At 34.7% G+C, this 27,753-nt stretch overlaps 1 protein-coding gene and 1 long non-coding RNA gene across 4 annotated transcripts in view; both read right to left on the bottom strand.

The window, feature by feature from the left end:
* LOC149785297 (nucleosome assembly protein 1-like 1) overlaps positions 1-23,925 on the bottom strand; it is an 85,475-nt gene extending 61,550 nt beyond the window's left edge. For 2 of the 3 annotated variants that reach the window (XM_089979176.1, XM_089979175.1), the window contains exons 1-4: positions 21,946-22,024; positions 11,958-11,991; positions 10,119-10,189; positions 1,540-1,672 (exon numbers count right to left, since the gene is read on the bottom strand). In XM_089979176.1, coding sequence (XP_089835302.1) covers positions 1,540-1,672; positions 10,119-10,189; positions 11,958-11,991; positions 21,946-22,009 — 302 coding nt within the window. In that variant the 5' untranslated portion in view covers positions 22,010-22,024. Of the gene's footprint in view, positions 1-1,539; positions 1,673-10,118; positions 10,190-11,957; positions 11,992-21,945; positions 22,025-23,810 lie in introns of those variants that run through there. The other variant, XM_089979177.1, reaches the window with a different exon arrangement.
* Positions 14,481-21,939, bottom strand: LOC149785298 (uncharacterized). The gene is made up of 3 exons (XR_016425381.1): positions 21,776-21,939; positions 18,229-18,337; positions 14,481-16,652 (listed from the first exon to the last, which is right to left on the bottom strand). It is a non-coding gene; the product is annotated as an uncharacterized LOC149785298 (long non-coding RNA).
* Positions 23,926-27,753: the final 3,828 nt, after the last annotated feature.

The raw sequence follows: 27,753 nt of genomic DNA, 5'->3' as shown, positions 1-27,753 counted from the left end.
TCTGAGCCCAAATTCAACAGGGTTCTTCTTGACATCAATCTGAAGTCAACCTCAAAGTTTGATAACCGATGATAGAGAACTCCAGTTATTGTATGGAAACCATTTTTTTTTTCCTCAGTCAAAGTAGCCTTGATCACTGACATTTTGACCATGAAACTTGCAAGGTGCCTCCTTACCCCTATGGACAAGGTATACAAAAGTTTGGCAACTGTAGATGATACAGAACTCCAGCTATTGTATGGAAACCAGAGAACTCAAGCTATTGTATGGAAACCAATTTTCTTTGTTCTGTCAAAGTAACCTTGATCACTGACATTTTGACCATGAAACTTATAAAGTTCTTCCTCAGCCCAAGGGTAAGGTATATGCAAAGTCTGGTTACTGTCGAGGGTGGAGAACTCACGTTGCTGTGCAGAAAGTTTTCCTTCTTTTACCTGGTGCACTATCTTATGCTCCTGAAATCATCTGAGTTCTTTCTAATCCCAAGTGCAATTCTTTCAGTTTGATAACTGCTGCTGATGATGAAAATGTTATTTGTGCAATAGTCAAACTGGATCTAGATAGATGGAAAACGTAATTCAAACTGCTTTATGGTGGACAAATAAAATATAGTACATGTATAAAGCAATCTGAACAGCATTATTATTACTATACAGCAATATAAGGAATACTTGTATCAAGCAATCTGTGTGATTCCTGTTAAACATGACAAGAAAAGAAAGTGAAATTCTTCGCAGTTATAACATAAACGAGCAAATTTCTTCTCCGAAGTTTGCCTTCTGCTAGTAAAGTTATACAGGTTTATACTTTTAAATTCTGTACAACAATTTAAAATTACTATTACAAAGAGATTATTGTTTGGAACATGCTTTCTACAGTCTCCTTTCCGACTTCATGTCATGATATATTCCACTGAGAAAAGACTGCAAAGGATGTTATTCATCCAGTGCTGATTCCCTGCAAATTTTGTTTTAATTTTCTCCTTTGTTTGCTGAAGTGTGATCTGTAGCCACTGCTGTTCACTTTAATATCTTTCTCAGGCTTTTTCAGGTCAGTAAAGTGTTGAATTTCGTAAGTAACCGAAAACAAACACAAAAAATCATCCCAACATGTAAGAAAAGATTAATACTATTGTCATTTATTAACCTGAATAATCTTTTAATTGTATTGAATTGTTTCAGTGCTAGATTGTATTTCTTAAGGAATGTACAGTAATTTTACTCAAATGAAATCATATTATCCCTAAGAAATGCTGCAACACTCTGATTCTTAAATGTACAAACTGCAAAGCATATTAACAACATCAATTTAAAAAAAAAAAATAAAACAAGGACAATTCTGTCATATCTCTTGAATGTACTCGAGAGAGGCTTCACAGTATCACGAATGTAAAAATTACAACATCAAAAAAGAAATTCCTAGCATTTACATAAATTTTTACTATGGGTCCTTTTCTCTCTCACAAAACTATAATTTTGTCCACAAATAATTGATTCAACTCCAGTCACAAACAATCTTAAGAAAACTCCATAAAATTACCTTTGAATGTATCCTGATGGTGAACCTACAAGGCTACCAAGACGCTCCTGCATTGCAGCCAACACTGAAGGGCTCATCATCAGTTGACTGGCCAGTGCTTCAGGGGTGGTATTAGATTTTTCATGATTGACTTCTGGAAAAGATTTGATTATTAAAAAAATCGTTTTAAATTAGTGTTAATAATAACGCTAAATTTAAAACAGCACTTTACAGGCTTCCAACTTGTATGAATTTTATATCTGTTGGAATTGGACTACAAAGGAGTATGTGGTTGTGCATTTTAATACATTGTGGATCATAAAGTCTTCTTTGATTTATACAATAAAAAAAAAACACACAAAAAACTTTTCTCTGTTAATTTTGATTAACATGTCACACTAATACATCTGACTAAGAGAAGTGCAGACATGCATATACTTTTGAGTGATATAATGCTAGATACAAATGATTAGCATTTTTTTAAGTGACATGTTGATCTTAAAAGAAAATGAACAAAAAACTCTGCAAGAACTTGTCAGCAGATAGAAATAGAATGAATACATGCAACAAAGTTCAGCACAATTTATAAACTAATGCAAATAAATTGTCTCCTCAGCAGCATCACATCTGGAGTATCCTACAATATTAGACCTGCCACCTTGAGTGGAATGAAAATCAGTATGTCAAAGGAAACGCAATCATGATTTGGAGGAAAAAGAAAATGATCAATTATTTATATATATATATATATATATATATATATATATATATATATATATATATATATATATATATATATATATGTATATATAAAAGGAACTGACATCTTTGCTGCCTTATGCTATTTACACATTCAATTAACAGACTATCAGCATAAAAGATGAAAATGGAAAATTATAGATTTTCACTGTATGACTAGTGTATTCCTTATGGAATTTCGGCATCACTTTTGCCCTCTTTGAAGCAGGCACAGCCAACTTAAATCAAAATGCTTTTTTGTGCATTTTTTAAAATCAGAATTTGTGGTTTTAAAAATCATAAATATGGAATTTTCAGATTTTTTTAAAACAAAACTTCGGGATGATCCTGAGTTACTTGGATAAGTGACAGGTCTGCAATACAGTCTGATATGGAAGAAACAGAATTAAAAGTCTTTCAAAGATTTATGCGATGCTAGCAGACCCAAGCTGCAATAGACGGGATCTGAACAGAATAAAACGATGATGCTGCCAGAAATTAACTGCAAAGGGGGAACTTCTCCCTTTGGGCTCTAAAAAAGGGCAAGGCAGAGTCAGTAAAATTTTAGTGTTATATATTCCAAAGTTTGTGGGTTTGATTAGCTGTCCTTGGGGAAAGACTTAGCTCCAACTTCCTAGGCCTGATAAAGCCAATGTATTAGAAGTGCACTAAAAATAAAATAAAATTAACATGTGCTCTTTTCTTCTTTTTAATACATTGTGCTCTTTTGAAGAAAAAAAATCCCACATGAACCACCCTGTAACTGATAACCTTTGTCCAGTTCACATTTTGAGAAGTTTATTTCTGACAGCAGTGTGAATGTTAGTCCATGCCAAGAAATCATGCAAAGAATGTCTGGAAATAATATAAAGTTTATATCTTATGAAGGTAACCAATCATGATAAAGAATGTAGTGCCTTGGATTCAGACCTCCCTATCTTAACAAGACTTTCTCAAGAAGGCAGTCAATACTGGACCAATTTTTAGTAACCTACAAGTATCATGTACTACTATTGACTTGGAAAATATGCACTGAAACAGTTCAGAAGTGTGATCCAAAGTGGATACTGTCAAGGCAAATATTATGTTCAAATAAAATGTTTCTAAAGTACACTTAGATCTTAATTAAATCCAGTATGGTTTCACAAGCTGCAGTTTCAAACCCCACAGAACTCAAAGGTTTCTTGCTTATTCTTGGAACCTGACATAAACTTCAAGTTTATTTTTTAATTTCATGTGGCAAAAGTTAAGGTCTCTCCTGCAATGAGACATACTCAGAACAACAAATAATGTCCAATGAAAGCAAATGTTGCCTTTCCTGCTCCAACTCCTCAAATAATCTGAACATTTCTTTTTATACTTGTGTGCTTACTGTTTAAACTTTTCAAGAGACTGTCTTATTAATCTTTCACACATTTTCAATGGATGCCATTTTCAGAAGAATGCTATGTAAGCAACAGATTAATAATGCATGAAAAATATTGGCATTTTAAGTTACAAGGTACTCCTGTTAAGTTAGACAAGTTCTCTGACTAAATCTAAAATAATAACCTCGATTCTGATCAAACATGGACAAACCAGTATTTGGAATTGATTGCAACAACTATATTTTTGCTATTATTTGCCATTATTATACAAGTCCATATTTTAAGGGTCATTTCATTAATACTTCTGGTACAATCGTAAGGAATGGCAGAATTATGGATGTGTGCTCATACGATTTACGATTTTTAACTTAGCTTGACAAGTTTCCAGTCATATCGCTATGATGTGGCAGTTTAAAGTGATGTCTAGCACTGGGGCATCATGCTGCATGATGTCCCACCCAGTCACATTATCCTGACACTGGACTACCAGTCCTAACACTAACATCTTAATGCTGAGCGCCTAGCGAGGCAGCTATTAGTACCATTTTTAGAAGTCTTTGGTAGGACTCTAGCAGACTTCAAATCCATGACTTCCTGCATCCAGGGCGGATGATCTAACCACTAGGCCAATGGAGCAGTCAGAATTCCGGATGTATAAAGCTAGAACTTGTCAACATGCAACAACTCAAGTTCCATGATTCAAAGTATTATAGTACATAAACAGCAAGTCGAAATTTCATTAGCTCATGAGCCAACTGCATAAGCTAAACCAAAGCTACAAAGAGATCTAATATATGTATGTTACAATTCTAGTATTCGCTTACCCTGCAGAGACAGCAAAGTGTGAAATATGGGTCACTGAGACTCTTTTTAAGAGCTGTAGTACTCATAAAGAGGCATTCTCTCGCCAAGTGTCATTATTCCAGGTCCAACTGAGTGGCAACAAGCTAAATACAAATCTTAATTTAGAAGTATAGGTCAGTGATCTTCAGATGTAAGGGTGTAGTAAAAAAGATGCATATAAGCATCTACTTTGTTGATTCAGCGCTCGAGATTGACCCAGTTAAGTGATATGTGGGTCATAATTACCTATTTTTGTGATGAAGGTATAGTAGTCATCAAGAAGCATCTTCATACTAAATTTCATGATTCCAGGTATAATAGTATATACTTTGGGTTCCCAAAACAAATCTAGTCATGATCTAAACACTTCAGTATGTAACGTTTGAAATGCAGGTCACAATGACCTTTTGTTGTTAAGGGTTTAGCACTAATAGAAACACGTACAATTATATAGTGATGATTTAGCATGAACTGAACTTGGGAAATATCTTTAAAATGCAAAATTTAATGAAGAATGAATGATAAATCAGTGACCTATATTTGATGAGAGTAAGGTATTCATTAAGATGCATTTCCTCAGTTTCATGATTCCAGGTATGAAAATATTTAAACAGTTTTAAAACTGCCAAGTTAGATGCACAACCGAACCAACAATGTACATGGCTAGCTCTTTCAGTCTCATCCCCATGGTTCATAAACTATGAAGCCCTCTTTATAATGTTGCCTTAGAACTGGGAAGAATGGCTAAGATCCAATGAAGCCGGTATATTGTAATGTTCAGGTAGTCATGACATGTGAATTGTTAGAAAATTAAGTTTATCAACCGTAGTACCTTACTATTAAAACAAGTGGGTGGGTGCTGTCAAAATGTGAGGACAATTATTAATTTCTTCAACCACCATAGCTAATGTTATCCATTATCATGCATTTGTTAGTGTGATTCCCATTTATTTATCATGTTTACACATAAAAGGCCTTAAATATTAAAATGTTTAAATTCTTTATTTTTTTCTTCAAAAATAGTCAACTGCAGCCTCTTTCATCACTATCAGAATTATCTGGAACACCTCCATAGTCATTTTGATCAGTGGTTGCTCACAATATCTACTATACTGAAATTAAACGCTGATATTTTTTTTAATTTGGATCTGCATTTATTGTAGATACACTTAGCTAATAATCTCAAATCTTTTTCAATCACATTTATTAATACTGAAAAATACTAAAAGAAAATTAAATACTTATTCAAAATGATCATTCATTCAAGTGCTACTGTTGTTGATAAATTTAAATCCTCCTGAAAACATTTTATCCATGCATTTTCAATCAAAAAGAACAAGCCTGTTAAATACTATTGCTGCAAACACTATGTATATACACTTATTACAGCAGAGTATTAAAGCTCACTCTTCACTGATTTGCAGAAAAAGCCAATGCATCTACGTCATGTCAATCAAGTCCTATGGTACAAGCAAATGCTTTTCTGGGAAATAATTAATAATTATAAAATTAAACAAGTCCGGCATCATCAAATCCACAGAGAATTAGGTTTGATCTTTAATCATTGTTGATTGAGCTGCAATGATCCATTCAGCATTAATTGGCTTGATTAATGAAATTGCAAGGTTCACTAATAGAGTGCACTGATTGTCACCAGCAACATCCTTTTCTGTGATCACTTCTATGACTGGTTCAACATACAAGTTGTGGAAGTGTGATATAAATTCTTCTTGCATGGTTCACACCATTTTATGAAAATATGTGGTAAGGAATTTACAATGAAAAATGTCTTGAATGTTAAGGACCAACCAATGAATTAAACATGACCATGAACACTGATCCCTTGTCACAACTTGGCCGATTCCATACTGAAAGTTGTTGTTGTTGTTGTTGTTGTTGTAGGGTTTAACGCCATTTTTCAGCACACGATAGGCTATACATGGTGGCCAGCATTAATGGTGGAGGAAGAACCCGGGAAAACCCCGGAAAGAACCACCGACCCACGAGAAACTACTGGCAAGCTTTCTCACATACCCACATTGGCTGAATCCAAGACTCGAACCCACGCAGACAGAGGTGAGATGGCAATGATCCGTAACGAAGAGCGCTTTAGACCACTCAGCCACTCGGGGCCCCCCATACTGAAAGAGTCCACAGATTCCTTCAAGGTTTGCCAAAGTGCTGATGCCTGCGTCAGCTTCCAGTAATGTTATTTACTTGGTCGAAAACTTGGTGAAAGTATTTAACTTGTCAGGTCTGATTTGTGCAGTATTTTTAAACAGTCTAATGACTGCCATTTGCATTGGTATTGTTTTATTCTTTTGTATTCTCTATTTTGGGTACTTGCTGAGGTTAAACCATGAAATTAAATACATAATATACAAACTTGACAGGAAAAAACACAAATTTAAGTATCCACAAATATGTCCATTTTTATAAAAAATTATAAAACTAAGAAAACTAATCCCCATGAAAAAAATGATACTACATTATTTCAGAATAACATTAATTACACTTGCAAGGAAAATAACATCTTGCTTTGTAATATAAGGCCAGATTTAACAGCAGGTTCTGAAATCTTACCTCTATTATATCTAAATTGTCAGGCTTTGTATTACATCATTTTTGAGGTTTTAGAAATCAGCAATTTTAGTTTAAATGTTAGCTCAAACTAAAAAATTATGCGGACAATATTTTTCATGGTTCTGTGAGGTTGTGTTTCTTGCAGACCTTATAAAAAAAACTTATTTCAGGTCAATTATTGTTGTGGGGTTTAACGCCATTTTTCAGAGATGGCAATGATCCGTAACGGAGAACGCTTTAGACCACTCGGGGCCCCATTTCAGGTCAATAAAAACTGGGAAAAAATAACAACAATAATATGCACCTGATATTCAAATCTTGAATTTTAAATGCCATTCACTGTTAATGAATGAACTATGACTTAAATCCAAGTATGCATTTCATCCCTAGATTCATCCTTGTGGCTAGGCTTGCCCACTTCATGGGGAAATCACTGAGACTCCTTCTAATACTGGTTGTCACACAAAGGTTTGGAGCTTTCACCCAGTAAAATCTGGGTTCTAAAAGTGGCCTGCAGTAAATAGCCTCTAAAGCTGATTTTAAGAAGGCTCATCCATCAGCAATAACCATAATTAGCCACTACAGGTGAGGCCTCGCATGAAAATATGCATCAAAGATGCAGCCAAGATTTTACCTAATGGGGGAGTTTCCCTTTGTCACAAAAGAATAGAACAAAAAAGGAGGGGAAGGAGGAAATGGCCACATTTTAATATTTACCCAACACTTCAATGTCCATCTTACTTCTGGCTCCACTCTGTCAGAGACTTATTGAAATCAAAATCTTCAAAAGATGTCTCCTTTGATGCACATGCATTGAACTGTCGATGGTTTAGGTGGTTAATCTGTTCCTTATGTGTGTATGAATATTGTGCAATGCTGATACTGCCTTGCACTGCTTGCTGATCAAAGGGGTACCTACAGTACAGCTCGTGTATTTTCTGAACCCCATTCAACACAGTAGAGAGCATTAAGAAAAAACCTCTACCATCTCTCCGCAAATAACCAAAATCTGCTGGCATTCTACATTTTTACATTTATTGATATTGCAAAAGTATTTTTATATTCATAATTCAATGGCATCTTTCGAATTTTATAAATTTTTATTTTATTAATGCACTTTTAATTAGATACATGAAGGATTAGTTCTTTCAATTTAATGCGATGTAAAACGAAAGCCCCAACTTTAGTAAATGCATTCCCGATGTCCGAAAATGAACAGAAATGATTAACTGAACAAACTTGAGACCAAAAGTGAAATGCAAATGTGAACGAAATGCAAATAAAATGTGAAGAAAATGCAGATTGTTTAACATTACCTGTTTCAGAGTCTGTAATATGGAAAGTGTAAAAGTCAATCAACAGATTTTTTCCTACTTTTAGATGAATTGCTCAGAAAGGGACTTCTGTTTGTTAGTATGTATATAGCATGCGAATCAAAAGAGAGTTGCTTAAATGGACAATCCAAAAATAATATAGAGCATTTAAGAGAAGACTATTTTTTCTTTTAAATGCAGCAGGTTGAAACCTTCATTGATATTTTCAAGGGACAAGATTTACAAATTTGGCACTTTCAATGCCATGTTGGATGTAAGATAAGCATCATTTTAGGACAAACTAGACACCATCATAAGACCCCTGCTAAAAATTCTACACTGTTATGACCATCCATTTAAGGAGAATTAGTGACATTATTATTATGTTTACTGTGGCTGCCATATCTTAAGTCAGAGCAGCACAATTTTCGTTCCGGACAACTAGATATCACAGTTAGTCTTCTGGTTAAAACCTCATGTCTATAGAACTTTGCATTTGGGAGGAGTAGCAATAAGATTTTCATGACTGGCTGCCATGGTCACCTAATGCTGGCTGTAATGGAGATCAGAGCAGTACCATTTTCATTTTGATCACATCACAAGAACTATTTTTAAAAAAAAAACTATTTTAATATACCCATCTAGTCAGGTGGAGTATCAGGTTTCCATATTACCCATTGTTATTTATGACCAACTAGATATCATAAGAAGTCTTTCAGTGGAATCTCTATGCAATGACATAATTTTCAAGGTGGCCATCATACCCGCTGTCTAAGCAAAACATTTTCTTTACAACCAACTAGACATTATAAGATGTTTATTATGGAAAACCGCATAGTAATATGCTTATCCATTAAGCAGTAAAAATAAGTTCAAGCTAACAGACCTCTAACATAAGTGGACTGTCATTTGCTCTCAGCAAGTTGAGCAACAAGTTAATCCAGATATTGTTTCAAGTATGAACAACTGTTTCCAAACCTACATATAGATGCTGGCTAACATAAGTCAATCCTCTGTAAATTTATATTAGTATTTAAAATCTTGTGTGGAACAGATGTAATCTTGATCATATAAATATATATCCGAAATCATTAAAAATACAATTTCCGGAGTTCAGGTTATTTGGATGCAAGGTCATGCCATTAATATGTACGAATATTGTTCATTACTGAATTTATCTGAGATCTTAATAATCTAAACACGTATTCCAAGTTTGATACAATGCAGATAAAACATATGGCATTCAAAGTGGCTACGCATTTAGCCAATCTCATGCAAGATCAGCACATCAGTATGCATGCATCTCATGTGTCATCAAAACTGTCTGATATAAACCCATATTCCAAGTCTGATTAAAACTGAATCAGAAATACAACTCCAGAGTAGTAAGAAACAACTGGTGATGGATGATGTACAATGCATGACAGACAGTGCCATACCATAAGCTCAAAACTGAAAACAAAAACGTCTTTAGGTTATCCATGGTGTGGACAGATAAGAAGGGATGTGCATGCCAAAATGATAGCTCTGTTCAGGTTCCACTCACTCAGACTCAAGCAAAACCTGAAGGTGGATTTACGATACAAAACAATTTTTTCAAAATAGAATTTAAGTGGTCATTACAGGTTTAAAATTGATTTAGGAAGAACATGCAACTTTAAAAGGATACAGGATATTCAAATTCTAGATAAGAAAATAGGGGACATCTTGTACATAAAAGCTAGGCTGTGTTTAATGAATATGAAAATCACTGAACCTGTCCCTTCACTGGCTTCTTCTTCTACCTCCTCCAAATCTTCTGACCCCTCAACTACTTCTGTCGGCTTCCTTTAATGATAAAGATCTTTGACTTAAATGTGATTTTTATTTTGCAAAAGTATTTCTTTTGCACATCGGAAATAGGAAGGACTTAAAAATATGATTTACAAATATTGTGCATTTATTTTTTTGAGTAGCTGTTAAAATTTTCACAACTTTTGTTTACAAAAATTAGCAAAGCATTTTAGAATAGACTCTTAGTGTACTAAGATGTATTCTTCCCTTACTAAATGACTTTCAAATACTGAAATACAACGTCTTGTGTCACTAAAGCTGACGCCAGGAAAACAATTTTGATACATCTATGCTTGTAGATGGAAAAACCACTCTGCTACAGTATAAAGTTCATAAATCAGACTCTGAAAGGCTCCTCTCACAAACCGCATCTAAATGCAAAAACTGTCAAATTAAGCCCAAGGCAAGATGGCGTTAAGATGCATCACTTCGCCTTTAGTTCGCGAAACTTTATTGTCTTCATTTAATTTTTTAAAACTTTTTGGTGTTAATCCTATGCACTGATAAGTTACCCCTCAAAAATTTCTTTTGTGTGCTAAACTTTGATTTTTTTTAATAGCCCCTGCCCCATTCCAATCACAACAGCCATTTATGTCAATAGTATTAATTCGGGCCTGAGGATGTCAAGATAAATGGGTAGAACTGTATATTAAAATAATCAGCATGTGCTTTTCATTTTCCTTTCAATTTTTAAGAAAGTGAGGGGCTCTCAGATATAAGCTGGGGAATCCTGAGTTCCATGAGTGAATATTCCAGGTCCCCCATCATGAAATATACTTGAAAGCCCTGGATGTTTCTGGAGTTTTATTGCCTTGTTCCTTTAAGAGTCACAACACCACATGTATAAAGCTAACAACATTCCATTGTTTTCCAGGACATGGGAATGCCCTATTCCAAAAGTTCACTCCGCAAAACTTTACCCACTAACATTGTTTTACGTATCAAAACGGGATGCTGCAACAAAATTCTGTCAGCCAGTCACACAAGAATTGGTCATGTGCAGCCTTGCACGTGGCATCAAAGAAATTGTGTAGAGCTGCCATTCAAATAGTACACACAGGATAATCCCTAAAAATTTAAAGTATTATCTGAACAACACGGAAAACAGCCAGTTTTGTAATAATTAACATGGGAGTGTGTATTTATCCAACGAACATAATGTCTCAAAATCTTGGCACTATTTATATAAATATGGTATATAAAATGCAATTGTTCCGAGCGTTGCATATGGAATTGCAATATAATGGATTAAAACTGCAAAGTAATGCTTATCATGGATAGGTGTGTGTAATTTGTCTTTCGATCAAAATGATCATTAGGAACTGACAACTGACTAATAGGTTTCTCGATCTACTTGCATACTAAGATTTCACATCGTGGTTTCATCCAATCCCATTACAAACGCATAAACTATGCTTAACAGCTTACACACTACATGACTGATGCCTGCTTTGCAGAAACAGATCAATCAGAAGAGAATTTTGCAGACAAAACAATGCACACTTGAAGGACTAGGGAGAGGACTGAGTCTCACGTGCCCAAAACTTTAAGTATGCATACTTTTACACAGATTTTGGCATTGTGAGAACCCTGATATACATGCATTAACATTATCAACCAGGATAATTTGATTCTTGTTTGCACTAGTTTCCAAAAAGATGTTTCTAGTAATGATGTCCATCTGCAGCTTGAGAAGATGATATCCTGAACAAGCATTAGATGAGACTAAAAGAATGCAACCAGCAAATAGAGTTCAACATACCCATCAGTATCGGCCATAACTGTATTTTCTGGATCTGAAAGTAGAGAAACTACATTCAATTAATGAGAACAGCAATATTTGTTTCGATTTAACAAAATCAAAAAGCAGCTGTAATGGCTTGTAACTCTATGCATTATCTACTGCATATCCGACAAACACCATACTTACCCTCACCTCCAGACATCAACCCCAGAGTTGTATTGCAAAATCAGTCACATACACTGTATTCAACATAATACCCACATGTACCTCAAGCAAGTGCACACCGCTCTTTTGGTTTCATCTTACAAAAAACTATCCTTTATTGAGCACAAATCAGGATTAGTAGTATATTTCTTTCAAAATTTTCATGATTGTTTCCAAGGTTCAACATCATGTTTTTAAAGGTGAACTATTCCATTAATTTAAATGATACATAAATGAAACTATGTAAACACAAGTTAATAGTTACTATTACTTCATATGGGGAACATTTCTTGCAAATTAATTTTTTTTTAAAAACCATGAAGTCAAGATTATGATTATTGATATCATTCCCATTAACAGCAAACATCCTGTATCTGGGCATAAGAATAATGTAGTCAATGAACAATGTTAATTTTATTCTGTCTGCACTACACTACTGAAAAAGTCCAAAATATTTTAGAGTGAATTTTTCAGTTCTTATAGCTTGTCACCAAGCTGTTTTTTCAATAGCTCCAAATTCTGCAATCACTGATACTTTTCCTCAAACTATTTGATGTCATAATAAAGGAAATTTTCCAGTGGTCTCTGCTTTTAATGCAGTCAGCAGCTGTCATTGTCTCAATGTCTTTTTAGTACTTGCCTTTCTTCTTCACCCATCCCCAGATATTTTTTATATTATCACTTATTTAAAAAAAGAGTTATGGATATGTTAAACTATTTCATATTAGATATATTAATATTTCTCTCAGCTTAGCTGTATTCCGTATTTTTATATTTAGCATGTTCATTGTAATTATTGTCTGTCCTATTTCCACTCAATCCAAAAAAAAGAACCAAATTTAACTTCAACTATATAGTTACTATTTTAAAACTTGAATCTGTGTTCAAAGACATAATTTCATCAAAAATGATTTCATGCTGAAGGCTTCCTTTTACCGTATTAGCTGCCATAATGAGCCTGGTATTGTTTTCAAACTGCATGTGAATGCAGAACACTCTCTTCCATTGCACACAAATCAATATCCTTCTAGCATAATTTGCATTTTGCAAATCTCTCTGAGAAAGATAACATAATCCAAACTTTATATTTTTCTTCGTCTAGGCACCGAAGTTGTAATTGGCAGCCAGGCATTCAATGCGTAGAAATAATTCAAATTTAAACCAGTGCTACATCCAGGTTTCGTACAATCGTTAATTCAAAATGTACAACTGTGCATTGGCCAGTTGTGGCAATTTCCATTCCGCACAAACGTAGTGAAATGTCGATTTTTTTAACAACACAGGCTTTATGTACAACAACCATGTCTAAGAGACAATGCTATTTCACAGTGGCGAGCTCCAAACAGATGTAAAGGAAAAAAATTATGATAAAGGCATCTTTTATTATATCATCAGTGTGCTTATGAGCTTCAACCAAATAAAACTTCTCCAAATACTGCTTGCCATGGCCATGATCGCACCCGCTTAATATGCAAGTGAAATCCTGCTAAAAGGAATGGCAAGGCTATTAGCACAGCCGCAGTTTGACCAATTTTGAAAAGAATATTCACACCGCCACCGTGTGGGCACTGTGTACCTTATAAAATATGCCTTACCTGAACATGGAAAACTATTCACACAGCTAATCGTTGCATAATTTACTTAGGAAGCTGTTGGTATGTCTGTCATGTACCTGAGCTTCTGCTTTTTTCCCCCAAGTGACTGTAGGTAAAATTGGTACAATGTTACATACACTCTGGTATGCACGTATTCAAAGTCATTTTCTAGGCACTTATGTAATTAGAAAGACAGGATATGCATTTATGAGAGCATCTGTATGTGTGTAAGAGTGCACAAAATTAAGAAAGCTATTCTTTTTTTTAAAGATATGTATTTAATCAAGAATTATCTTATCAATATACATTCCTTCCAAAAATTACATCTCATAAATACAGCTGTTCTGCACAGATATACAGTCAACAAGCATCTATTATAAATAACATATGGAAATCAAAATATTGAGATGCTGTCTGTTCACCAATATCCATCATTCACTCACCAAAGGTCTGCTATCATCTATTTCAAACAATAAACTCTGAATCTTGGCCTGTTTTGCCTTTCTGATGTAAGACAATTGAAGTCAGAAGGAACAAGAGCCTGATGCAATCATATCATCACAATACTGGTAATCATTCCCATGACGTAGCAATGTAATTTCTGTTATGACTGAATCTTGATATGTAAAAGCACACATTTAGTTTGCATTATGGAGGAGTTAAAATGGTTAAAAATAGTAGTCTTTTTAACTCCTCCAATAATGCAAATTAAGTGTATGCTTTTATACCTCAAGATTCAGTCATAAAAGAAATTACATTGCTAAGTCATGGGAATAAATACAAGCATTGTGACATGACTGTATCAGACTTTTGTTCACAGTAAATTGATATGGCCTATAAAAAGGTACTGTTACATCGAAAAACAAGCATAAGAGGAACTATACTACTGATATTCAGACCATAAACTGTTCTCCTTATCACTCAAATACACAGGAGTAAATGTAAAACAACATGATTTAAAGTCAGTAACAATGCAGTCATTTGGTACTTGTCACATGTTTGAAATGGGAAATGATAAGAAGAAAAAAATAAATTTTCAAAAGTATTTAATCTAATTAAAACAATTTTTTACATTTAGGAAAGAGAACTATCGCCTTACATATATATCAAGATTTAAACTTTCATCCTTCTTCTAAATTGCCTGAAGAAGTTGACAAATTAAAGGTAATATGCACAATCCACTCTTTTAAACTGTTTTCAAGCTAATAAAAAAAATCAGCATAAAAGCAATGTTGCTTCAGACATCCTGCATCCAAACATATTTACACGCACAACAGCACCTCATGGTTTTCTCGTTACATTTAACTAAAGTTTTTACTTCTCACTATAATGTGCACACAGCCACCCTTCACAGTGTTTTATCCATCAACATTTCCTTGGAATTGGCGGGCATGTCTGCTGGTACCACTCCTTGCAACTGAAGCATTCAATCATCCTCTCCATATGGTTGTCAGGAAGTCTGCAAATGCAGTAAAGATTTACTTTTGATATTTTATAGGTCTCTTTATTTGATTTTACCTTATGTCTTTGTGTGGAAATCCTGCAATATGACTTTTGTGTAAGCAATCTTCCAGATGTCTCCGCATGACATCTTGGTTATACTTAAGGTTAGTTGGATCTTCTTCGCAAAGTGATGCTGTCATGGCTACTGCAAACAGGCGACAGTCAACCCCTCCATTTTCTAATCCTTAGTGTTAGTGCTTTTTTGTGTCACTGTAATTGCTGCTATTTGCATCTGAACATTTGTTGAAATAAGACGAGTGGAAGATGCCAACCAGTCGTATAAATCTATTTCATAATTACTACCCACTACATCTGATGCTGTCAAACTGCAAATTTCCATTATGCACTATTTGTACAAACTTCCCTTTGCAGATGTCAAACTGAAGTTTGTTTCCTAGTAAGGGATCCTGAAATCACTGGATATCAGGATAGTGAATCTTTAGTAGACTTATAGCTGTATTTATGTGGGTATCTGTTGACATTCCATCATCTCTTAGTACTGCAAGCTCCTCGTTTTATTATGATGGACTCCGTTTTGGACTGAAGATCTTTTTCTTCTTGTGTCCTTTCTCTTTTGCTTGCTTGGAACATATTCTCTTTATTTTCAGCATTCTTTTGTTTAATTTTCTTAATCTTAGATCTTCAATGATCTGGTGGAGATGATGGCAATCTTATATTTGTTACATGCTGGAGTACATCTGAGAAGGTTCCTGTTCTGATCAAACCAGTTTTTATAGGAGTTAATTATTAGGCAGACTGTTTGGACTACTCTTTAGTACTATCTTCTGATGGCTCATGTTCCTCAATTTTTGCACTGTAGTTGATGGCATTATGTTTTCCTGATCATTGGGCATGTCAGATAGGTGTGTGAACCTTCTTCGTCTCTTCTTGCCAAACAAAGATAAAGGGGGTGGGTTTTCTTCCGAGTCTGAACCTACTTCATTGTCAGTTTCACTGCATACATACCTTGTTTGAATCTCTTCATCTGGCATTTTTCTGTTGTGCTTTTGATTTTTGTGTTTGGCTCCACATTGTTGTTTATTTTCTTTGAAGTTTTGAGCAATGCCATCCTGAATATAACTGTTTTTATCAGTCAGTGGTGAAGCTGGGTTTTACCAGGCTCATGCCCTGATTGGTCATCTTCCATTATGTCTACCAGCACCACCTTCTGACCTTTGGATCACATCTAAGAGCTGGTTCAATGCATCTATCCAAGGGTTGAAACTATCAGCCTGTGACTTGCACACAACCATCACATCTCCGTTTTTCTTCCTTTGACTTTGGAACATTGTTTCTCTGGATTGGATAGTACCCAGCTCTCCACCTGAACATTTCCCCTGTCACAACCTAAAGGAATTCCAAATCTGGTCTCCCATCTGGACTGATGTGGCTGCATCTGGATCTTTATCACCTAAAACAGAAAATTGGAAACACAAATGTGGGAGTATTCTGGCATTTAGAAGCTATGTACAGTGTTAATACAGTACAGGGTTGAAGGGATTGGACTACTAATTCATTTCCTATAGAACTAAATGCTAATATATAAAATAAAATAAATTTCTTCACCTGTTTGGCATAAAAACAATACGTGCTTCCATTCAAAAGAGCTTGAGAATTTTTTCAGCACAGAAAGGCAGATGTCAGGGGTCATGCAAATTAAAACAAAGTGATATGGTTTACATATTTTTAGGTGACTTAGTCTCCACTTCACCTGGCAGTGTGACCCCTGGGTGTTTCACAGCATTCTTCTGGGCCTTGTGATGCAAAACTGGTGGCTGCCTACTCTGCACCTAATAGCATAGTGTAGCACCACAAGTCATTATGCTATTTTGTCAGTGGGAATTTAGTAAAGGATATCAAAATAAAATTAAATATTTTGTTGTCAGCTACTGTACATGGACTCAAGTTTATGAAATGTATAAAGAAAACAAAATATTCTATTTATAAAATTGGCTTGAAAAGATAAGTATCACGGCACAAAAACAGGCAACAATAAAACATGAACATTCTTGTGTGTTATTGTTATGTATATCTGATTTAATTTATATTTGATTCATTTTACTTGTTTGTTATTTTTTATACTCCATTACATGTTATAGTAATGTAATTTTGTTTACTGGAATTTTACATTTTCCAGAAATTAGTTTGACCTGACTGTATTTTTTGTAAACACCTAAATACAGAACTCTGTATCTTTATGCTGACCTAGTTTCTGACCTGAATCAAACAACCTTTTTTTATTATTCATTCTTCATGTGTGATTTAAAGAACAAAATCAAGGCTGTACTGGAGTATGTGATATAAAGCTTCTACCTCATTCTGAAAGTGATCATGTGACCTCATATGGGCATCTGTTTTTCACAATAGCTAGGTTTAATACCAATGTTTAGAGAAATAATCCCAGTTGGGCTTTTAAACACATCAATGTCAAGGTGGTGTTTTCTTCTCTCCCTGTTGCGACTAGTTTAAGTTATATTTTAAATTTATTTGGATTCTACGAGATTAATTATTTTCCCTGGAGAATATTTAAGTGCTCATACAGAATTCTTGGACATAGACATTTATTGAAATTTTATTTGGAATTCAAACACCAGACTACTTCCTGTGGTCTAACAAAGAACTGTAGACAGATCAGATCTAAACTGGCTACAGTATACGTCATTCCCTTCCATTTTGGATTTTCGTTGGGACTCAAACTCAAATTCATTTAAACATTTTATTACAATGACTACTAATTTTATAATTCTGGGATTATTCTTGAATTTGATTCTTAAATCAACAAGTTCTATTTTTACCTTGTTTTTCTAAGGAAATAAATTATTTGTTAAATTTTACAAAGCTTGTTGTCTTCCCTCTTTTCTTGTTACTGTTTATGACAGCCTAAACATGCAACAATCATGCTAACCGGAATCCCAGAGGAAGGAATGAAGAGCACATTTATAGTGATGTTTGACAAGCACAAGTGAATAATAGAATAAATTTTATACCAAGTCTTCCCAACTCTGCAAGCAACTTCATCAGTTTGCATTCCAAATTCCTCCTTCTGCATTTTCTGCTCATGTTGTGCATATCCTTCACAGTGATCAAAGAGGATCCCTGAAGACAAAAATATTGTAATAACTGCAAATGTATCTGCTCTATAATAATAATCTAGCTTGTCTCAGTGGACTTTGTTAAAATTTTAACACACAGAAACTCAGAAATGATATTAAAATATATGTGTAACTTTTGTTTGCCATCACCATTTATCTCTTAAATTTTAGAATAAAATATGTATTTCTTCAAAGCAGCAAATGAGGTGACAGACTGGGAGTGGGGAATGGGGTTATAAAAGCATGGACCTAAACATGACTGATTACCTGTAAAGCTATATTTTGTAATTGGCACTGTCTAAAATAAACGTCATGGTTTACCGGATTAGGACATTTGTTTTATAAGCAACACAAAACAAGGAAAATATTTCCCTTTGCGAGTAGGTTACAAATTTGGATCATTATCTTGATCAGAGTCAAGGACATTGGATGGACCTATTCTGCCTAACGTGTACTGTGTTTTATTAAAATTTTATTAACAGATTTTATCTTGATGACAATTTAGAATTTTCTACAAATGAACTTTTGACCCTAATCCCGCTTCTATTATTGTCTTACCTGTTTATATATACTTGTTTACTCGAAACACAAATTTATTTTTTGCTCTAACATCTGCAGCAGATTGGTTTGTATTGTTATGTTGAGGTTTTAATATTTAATTATATAAAATATTCACTGGAATATGTGCTCAACAATGCTCTTGCACTGAAGCATTAATGTTGAACTATAGGAATTCAGACAATGACATCGTGGATTATATTATTGTGATATATATAAAAACTGTTGGCACATCACCCCACATTTCGGCTCACTGACACTTTAGCCCATTCACGAGAACAGGCACATCAGCACCTTTAGTGTTGGATCTTGTCTGGAATACCACTAAATGTTTGGAGATTTAATTCACAATACTGTCCGTTCTTTTTAAAATTTTCACTTTGTGTTAACTTATTGGGAAATAAAATAGTTGTTGAATTATACAGAACCCATTTTTCAAAACCAAAAATACCACAAAAATTTATCCCTATTTGTTGAACTTGAAGAAAATCGCGATTAAATATTGGTACCGGAAACTCTGATGTATCGCTCATTTTATTGTTGAAAACGGTAGATAGGACCTGGAAATTTTAATCAACACTATGAAATATCAAATTTAAAAATAGCTCATACAATTTTTTACATTTTCTTTCCAAACAACATTCCTAGTACACCGCAATTAACGATATGCAAGGAAATTTTGATCAATGAAAATGTCACTTACGCCGAGTGGAAGCAGTACCTTAATAAATAAATACAAATTAAATAATTTTTTTATCAACTGAAATTTGTGTTCTAGTTCCACTTTTAGTTCCTTTTAAGTGTAATCGTCATAAATGCAATGTGTCCTCTTGTAATTAAACGTAAAATGCGTCAATCTATTGTAACAGCTATGTCCGCAAGCGTTTCTCTGAGAACCTAATTAAGTGCCGACCGTGTTTTAATAACTGACTTGCGGAAGTATTTGTTGTATTGTTGCACTGAATTAAAAGCTGGCCTCCTTTATATTATCACGTTAATTATGTCTTTTGAATGAAAAAAGGAGGTGGAATAAAAGAAAAGTTAAAAGGCATAAAAATCAGACTAATTTGAAATCTAGCAGCCTCAGTCATATGCCAGGTGAACTCACTTCATTTGATCAATCGAACACTGTAATAAACGTTATTATGTATGTAACAGAAACTACCTTAAATTAACCGACTCCTTCATAACCGTGATCAAAGATAACAAGGCAGCCAAGCGAAATGAATACTTCGTAAAATATAGAGCTTGACTTCACAGATACGAACCATTTGTGAGCAAGCAAGTTTCAGATAATTCTTGAAATGGCATTTAGAGATATCCTCAGGGATGATAAGAAATTTCATTACTTTAAATGAAATCACGACATTAAAACTGTACTAATTGAACAATAAAAAACTGAGTTTTGACGTAGACATGTCACGAAATAATTGTTGCATGTTGTTTTTTAAAAAAAATGGAATCTTGTTTGGTGGTGTACCAACAGTTAGTCTTGTTTCCAAATTATGGACTACCGATTTGGCATGATACTATTAAACACCACTATGGGAACCAGACTCGTCAAGAAAACAAAAAGCAGTGACATAATACAGATTTTTTCGTGTACACATGATGGTTGTTCAAACCAGTTGGAATGATCTTTCATATGTTGGATATTTTGAAGAAAAAAAATGTTATTTAAACAGAATAAGGAACAACTTCATTAGAAAAAGCGCATTATTAAAAATGATCGACGTGACTGTCATTAAACAGCCCAGTTCCCTAACGCTGCTCCCCCCCATAGGTTGTCTTGATGTCAATGCAATTTTTTTTTAATTTTGGGAGGTCCCTTGATAACTCGCGCCTCGCTTATAGTGCAGTCTATGTTTGTGGACCTCGTTGTGCGCGAGTTCTCAAGGGAGAGGTGTACTTAGTTTAACCCTTTACCTCATGCAAACGTCTTTTGAGGCCTCTACACCATTAGCATGGAAGTGCCTTTTGACGCTTCTACTCCAGTCGCATAGAAGCGCCTTTTGACTTCGGCTGTAAACATCAGCCATTTTAAGCCAGTTTTTGTAGCGACACCTTCGGGGAAAACCCCCTATTAGACACTACATTCATTTCTGCGAATGACAATTATGTCAGATCGTGTGGTCACCGTTTATGCACTGGTTGACATCTGCTATTTAAAGTAAATGGGTCATAATCTCCACTCTCCAAAATGGCGGTCATGGATTTCATTCAGAACTTATGAAGTTTTCACGATTAGAATCACAACTATGAAATATTCAATAACTTAGGTTAAGGCTCTGATATTGATGTAGGCAGCAATTAGTTTTTATAAATTATCAAATTCAGATGACTTAGCGATGTAGACGCAGACAAAAAAACTTGTAAATTTCGAGTATGAGAAATGGCAGCTACAGTTGGTCATGCGGCCTCACTGACTTGCCGGTAAACGAGTTCTCTCAAGATTTTAAAGCACATAAAAAATTCTTCCGTGAAAAATAATTACACAGCTATAACAATCGGACTTTACTCATAAATTTTTCCACATATAATAGATGTGTACCAAAAATGTAAAACGGTTAAAATTGCTGTTAAACGTAACATACACTACATTGCTTAACAGTTCACAGGCAGGCATATGCGTATGGGGTCGAATAGGTAACAGGTGTTCTATTTATAATGCGCTGCATTTTGTAACTATGCTCTATGAGGTAAAGGGTTATGATCATAGAGCCGTAACAGTCTAAAGAATTATATTTTGGACAATTCAATAACTTGCACAGTGAAGTTCTTTTACCATAAAAAGTAATCTTAATCTTCTCTCTGACGTTCAATAGCCTTATAGTGTGGGTACGCCGTAAAACCACAATCAATCAATCCAAAAAATAGTATATACCTGGCCATGAATATGGTCTTGTAACAATTTAACTTCGACCTTCATCTGAAGCATGGTTTGCACCATTTCCCTTGCATCTAATTGCCGCAGATCAGGATAATACTGTATAAACAAATCTGGATCCAATGGATGGCTATGTACATTATTCAACTTGCGAATTAAAAGTTTACCAATGTTTCTATCAGCCGTTAGACTTCTGCAGGGCAGCCAATCTTGAATGATCTGCAAATACATAAAATTATTATCAAGTCTTAACAGGATGGATAGGTCATACAAAGATTACTTTTTTCTACAAATCTGAGCAATAGTATTCATTCAAAAGTATTTTGTAGGCTTGGCATGCTAACCAAATGTATTGTTCTTACTAATATATTAACATTAAGGTATATGGGGAAAGAATTAGTGGTCCTATACCTAACCATCATAGTTTGTGAGGTCGAATCCAAAAATATCGGTTGATCATGTAAAAACAAAAGAACTATATCACGAGGAAAATCGTATTATTCAGAAAAATTTGAAAATCACATTTGGAAGAAATGCTTTCCCACCAGTAATTTCTGGTTGTCCCAGGCTCCTGACCAAATGTCTTGTGTACCTGGTTGAATATGGTGCATGGGATGGGGGGGGGGGGGGCAGACGGGCAAATGTCTTACTCTGCCTCTTAGAAATGCATCAAGATATCTACTTAAAAAAAATTAAATGCACTTACCTATGATTCAGGCGTAAATCAAGACCCTGCTTTCTGCCTTGTACACCATGTTTGCAGCGAAACATTACGTAGCGATAGACAAATTTGCTATCATAAGGCTTAGCTGATGCCATCAATGCCTTATTCGCTGCTTCAACAGACTTACTGTCAGCTTTAAACCCAATGAATACTGTTTTCCCAACATGGCGAAGAAATTGAAATTACTGAAGTTGTCTCCTTTCACGTCTTCCATCTCAGCTGCTGAAACAAACGCGCAATTCGATTTGAATCGGCATATTTCGGACTCGTCCCTATTTCCTCGTCTTCCATCTTTGCTGCTGCAACAAGCATGCAATCCGATTTGAATTGGACAATTCTGGACTCATGCATAATGCACTTATCGCCATGCAGATAGTCTTTTCTGTTCTGGATGCACAGCGGCCATGTGAATAGTCTTTTTAACAGTAGCCACACGGCTGCAGTGCAAATAGACACTTCTGAATGGATTACTGTACTCTCAATGGTTTTAAAAAAATGTCTGCAAATTATTTATAACTTATTTTCAGTTGGCCAATGAGACGGCAGTATTCCATTCTGCGCATTGTTCTTGCAAAATAAGCAGGTGCGATCATGGCCGGTAGCGTGGGAAAATGGCCTGACATTCCTTAAAGGTAGTATAGCAAGCCAAACGTTGGATACGCATACAAAGTTGAATGCCTGAGCTAAACATCAGTACCAAATTTATTACGCTACGCGAAACGTAGCTTGAAATATCAGCGTCTTTCCTTATAAAGGTCGCGCGAGAAAGGACAGGTGTCGTCCCTTGTGGTTATTATATAGTACATTTATGACGAGTATAAGCAACGATATGTAGGTTTACACAACAAATGGATTAAATCTTCGTGTTCAGTCTTGCATCATATTGTTGTATCATTCTGTTAATAGTGCAAATGGCCATTATATGGAGAATAAAGAATCTTAAATACACCGCATTTTCTTCAGAAAATCACTTTGTTTGAGGTTTTTAAACCATATTTTCATACTAAATAAATGACACTAGATTAACAGAAACATTAATAAAATATAATAAGCATTATAAATTATATAAACCGACCCGAGTACGCCCGAAACACATGACAACTGTAAATACAGAATGACGAAGAAAAATGGCGCCGTTTTTTTCTCTCACAAAAAAGTATGGTTATTTATTAATAGCAACTGATCAAACGCATATCTATATTGCCTGAACATATCTAATCTTTGTGTTCTTTGTTGATTTTGACCAAAAAAAGACCTGTTTATGTTACAGTAAGCAACATTCTGAAATCAGCATGGTCTTACACTCACCCTCCAGACTACGGAGCACGAGGAAAAGATTGTGGATCCGAAAACACTAACTAAGAAAGGGAGTTGTTGGTGAAACTCAGTGTCATTCTGGTCACTTGGCCAATGGGAAAGAGGCTTTTAAACGCTTCCGTCACATTCCTTCTTGGCGGGTAATGCGCACTAAAGAGCATTTAATTACCGAACCCGCCTAACTATTTGATTGAAAAGCAGCCCTAATTTTCATTTCAATCAGATAACAAAATTTTAATCAATACAACAAAAAAAAAGTACTGGAAATAGTAAAGGGATTTTTTAAAATAACATATACATGATTTCCGCATGGCACTGTTGTGCATGTTATGCCTCTCCACACGTTTAGTGTATTTGTCTGCAGCGAAAGAAGAACAAAAAAAAAATCAAATCGGCGATGAGTGTCCATGATTACCAGCAGTATTTGTAGTAATAGTTATCGCTAATCATTCGTGTATAATTGGTATTTTTACATTTATCAGTCATGCACTTTATTATTATTATTATTATTATTATTAAATAAATAAAGTTCCTCGTTTATGTCATGCTGAATTCTATCACAAGTAAAGCAAGTAAATCCCTCCCCCCCGCCCCACCCCACCCCCCCGCAGAAACTTAATTCCGGGGCCTCCTTCCGTTATAAACGTTTTGGGTAGGAAAATCTCGCACTCACCCACCCACCTATTATGGAAGTTATGCTTGCGTGGTTGCTACGCAACTGTCTGTCGGATAAAAACATTCAAACATATTTCAATGTGCTGGTCCTAAAAATGACTATAACGATCGAAGATTTCATGACGTTGGAATAAAGTATTGGATGGGTGAAAGTAATTTATCTCCTCGGTATGAAATAATGACTTAGGGCAGAAACACTCTTTAGAAGATTTTCTTCTTTTCTTCTTCTTCTATCCATCAGAGGAATTATCAGAACACAAAATAATAGGTTACAGTGTAGATAATTCCATAAATAATAATACCTGAAGCGGATTCTTTTGTAAAAATTCACAAACACGTAAATTAAAATGTCCATATTTTATGTATTGTCATTTTCATTTTCAAACTATCACAGAGCCACAGATGCGAAATGTGCTGGTGAGCATGTCATGGCAAACGGACACTCCCATTTCGTGCACGGATACAGATTATCTGGACAGAAACGTGTACTCTGTTAAAACACATCATTTCCTCCTTTGCGATGCTCCAAGGTGTAGAAATGATATTTTAAAAAAGTATCCTCTAAAATCAAACGACTAAACACAATCCGTCCGCGTGTTTTTTAATTTAAAAAAAAAATGTTTATAGCAAGATTAATGTACGAGAGATACAAACCAATAGTTTTCAAAGATATGTTTTATTAGGTATTATAAGATGTAGTGGGTAAGATTACAAATTGAGAGTATGGGGATTAAGACTGTAAATTAGAGCGGGGGGGGGGGCTAAAGCAGAAAGATGATATTATGAGGATTAAAACTGCAAATGAGAGTACGGGGATGGGGACTAAGAAAGAAAAATGAGAGTATGGAGATTAGAAAAATGAGAGTATGAGTAGTAATATGTATCACATGGGGGTCAAATGGCCTCATATAAGGAATTTGACCCCGAAATGTATGGGGTCAGACGAGAAATTAACATGGAATGACGCTTGGGGGCATAAAGAAAATTTAACACGGTAATGTGTTTACTTAGCGGACGTGTTTATGGGGCAAACAAATTTGTGGGTCAGCGCGGGGAATTATATATTTAAATCATTCATTGAACTTACTAAGTGTTCATTGACATTTGGATTTACACATTTTTGGGATTGTTGAGAACTTATTCAAACAACGTCTTGATTGCATATTTGTGGTAAATCAGTACATTCAAGACTGTTGGTGCTTCATGACATTCAAGACTGTTTGAATTAATTCGGTACATTCTATACTTTTGGACCTGTGATAAATTATTTAGGAATATTTGAGATTTAATTCATAACAGAGTATTTCTTCATTCTTTCCTTTATAAATTAGAGAAATACATCGTTTGCTGATTTTACTAAACTTGTTGGTTTCATTACGAACCTGTGGTCTTTAAAAAAGTAATAGAAAAAAGTGAGAAGCAACAAGATTTTTTATAATTCAGCAAATAATTTATTTCGCTAGAATACAGAGTGAAAATATAAAAATAACTAACGGTATTGTTAAATAAATTCCAGAATAATCAGAATTTCTAACACAAGTCTTAACGTTAAAGTTCTGAATACATTTTAGTTGTATTCCAAATTAAATAATCCAACGCTGGAAGTGTTGATGTGCCTGTTTTTGGCCAGTGTCATGGTGATGTGCCTACAGCAGAGAATGAAGTTGACTTCGGACAAAAAACTAACAAGCAAAGCAAATTAAATATACATAACAGTTTCGCTTCTTTTTGTTGCATAGTTCAAGACATACAGTTTTGTCTAAAATTTTCATTGAATCCTTGTTCAAAAAGAAACAAAAAATTTGCTATTAACCCAGACCACTTGAGCAAGTTATGCATAGTAAAAAAAAATAAAAGCAACAAAAACAACAACAAAAAAGACAAAGCAGTAACTCTTTCACGCATGAAGACCAATTAACCTTCCTAGAACGCGTCAGTATACTGTCGCATAGCATATTACAAACGATTCTGATATACATTTTAGCTTCAGTTGCAAATTTTAAGTCAATATTGAGTGATTTTAAAATACCGGACATATATTAACGAACTATGACCAAACTGACCAAATATGCAGTTCGATTGACAGTGAACAGCCATTTATAACTTGCAGCTAGATTATTAACATTTTAATCACCAAACCTAATATCAACAGCACCTGCTGACTAAGAAATTCTTCGCTATATAGAACGTCAAACATTAGTAGCTACCGGATAGGCCTCACTTCCATAACTAGTCACGAGTCATTACAGGAACACACATTAAACTGAACTCATAATTGACGAATAAACCGGTAAGCAGCAGAGAGGGTGAACAGACCTTTTTCTGAAAACTAAAACCTCATACGAACAAAATAAAAAATATAAGCGTAATAACGTCAAAAACAAAGCCTCTAACTTACCGAGAGTTTCTTAATTGGGTTAGTTTATTTTGTTACTTTATTTATGTCGTTAGTGTTTGTCTAAATTTGTATGTGTGTTTTTGTTTACCCACCGGACGTTTCATTGAGGTCGTACCCTCTCTGCTGCTATAATTAAATCATTATTATATCAACCTAATACTTTATCAAGACCTACACGATATCTTGTTCTGGGATCGTGTAAATTTAGTGTTATAAATCCATGTGAAGGAGATTGTGTTTTTGAAAAGAAGTTTTTTTAACTTAATCATGTCCATATCCCCACTACACCAAGTCTCATGAATATTTCGCTGAGTATGTGTATCGACTCTGTTAAACACAACTAAAATATTACAGATATCTCTGATCACTTTAAGTATTTGTGTGTATCGTTGAGTAACATAAATCACATCAGTATTTTTATGCCTACCTTGAGAAAATATCCGAGCTGGATTTATTTGTTTGTCCAGCATTACGTAGTCGTATACTACGAGATTATTAATAAATCCATCAAGGTCGTCTACGGATGGTGCTTCATCAATATCAGTTATAAAATGTCATGATAAATTCAGCATCGAGATCAAAGTCTCGATTATTTTTTTTTGTCACATTGTTTATAACTAACAATTTTTTTCTTCTTACTATATCATTGTCAATAACACCGCTATTACGAGTGGTTTCTGTGAAGTTTATAATAACCCTCGACAGCTGAGATATTCTTCTGGCTCGAAACATTGCGAGATAAAGTAAATTTGACCATTCGATACGATCATCGACGATCCAAACATTTTGTACCAGAGATGGTTAATCCTTGTGATGAATGAATTGTCATTGCATATCCTAGCATCAGTGGAGATTTTCGAT

This window comes from Sinohyriopsis cumingii, chromosome 13 (assembly GCF_028554795.1).
Source record: "Sinohyriopsis cumingii isolate HCF-2022 chromosome 13, ASM2855479v2, whole genome shotgun sequence".
Classification (NCBI taxonomy): Eukaryota; Metazoa; Mollusca; class Bivalvia; order Unionida; family Unionidae; genus Sinohyriopsis; species Sinohyriopsis cumingii.
This window is presented reverse-complemented; position numbering and strand designations above follow the sequence as displayed.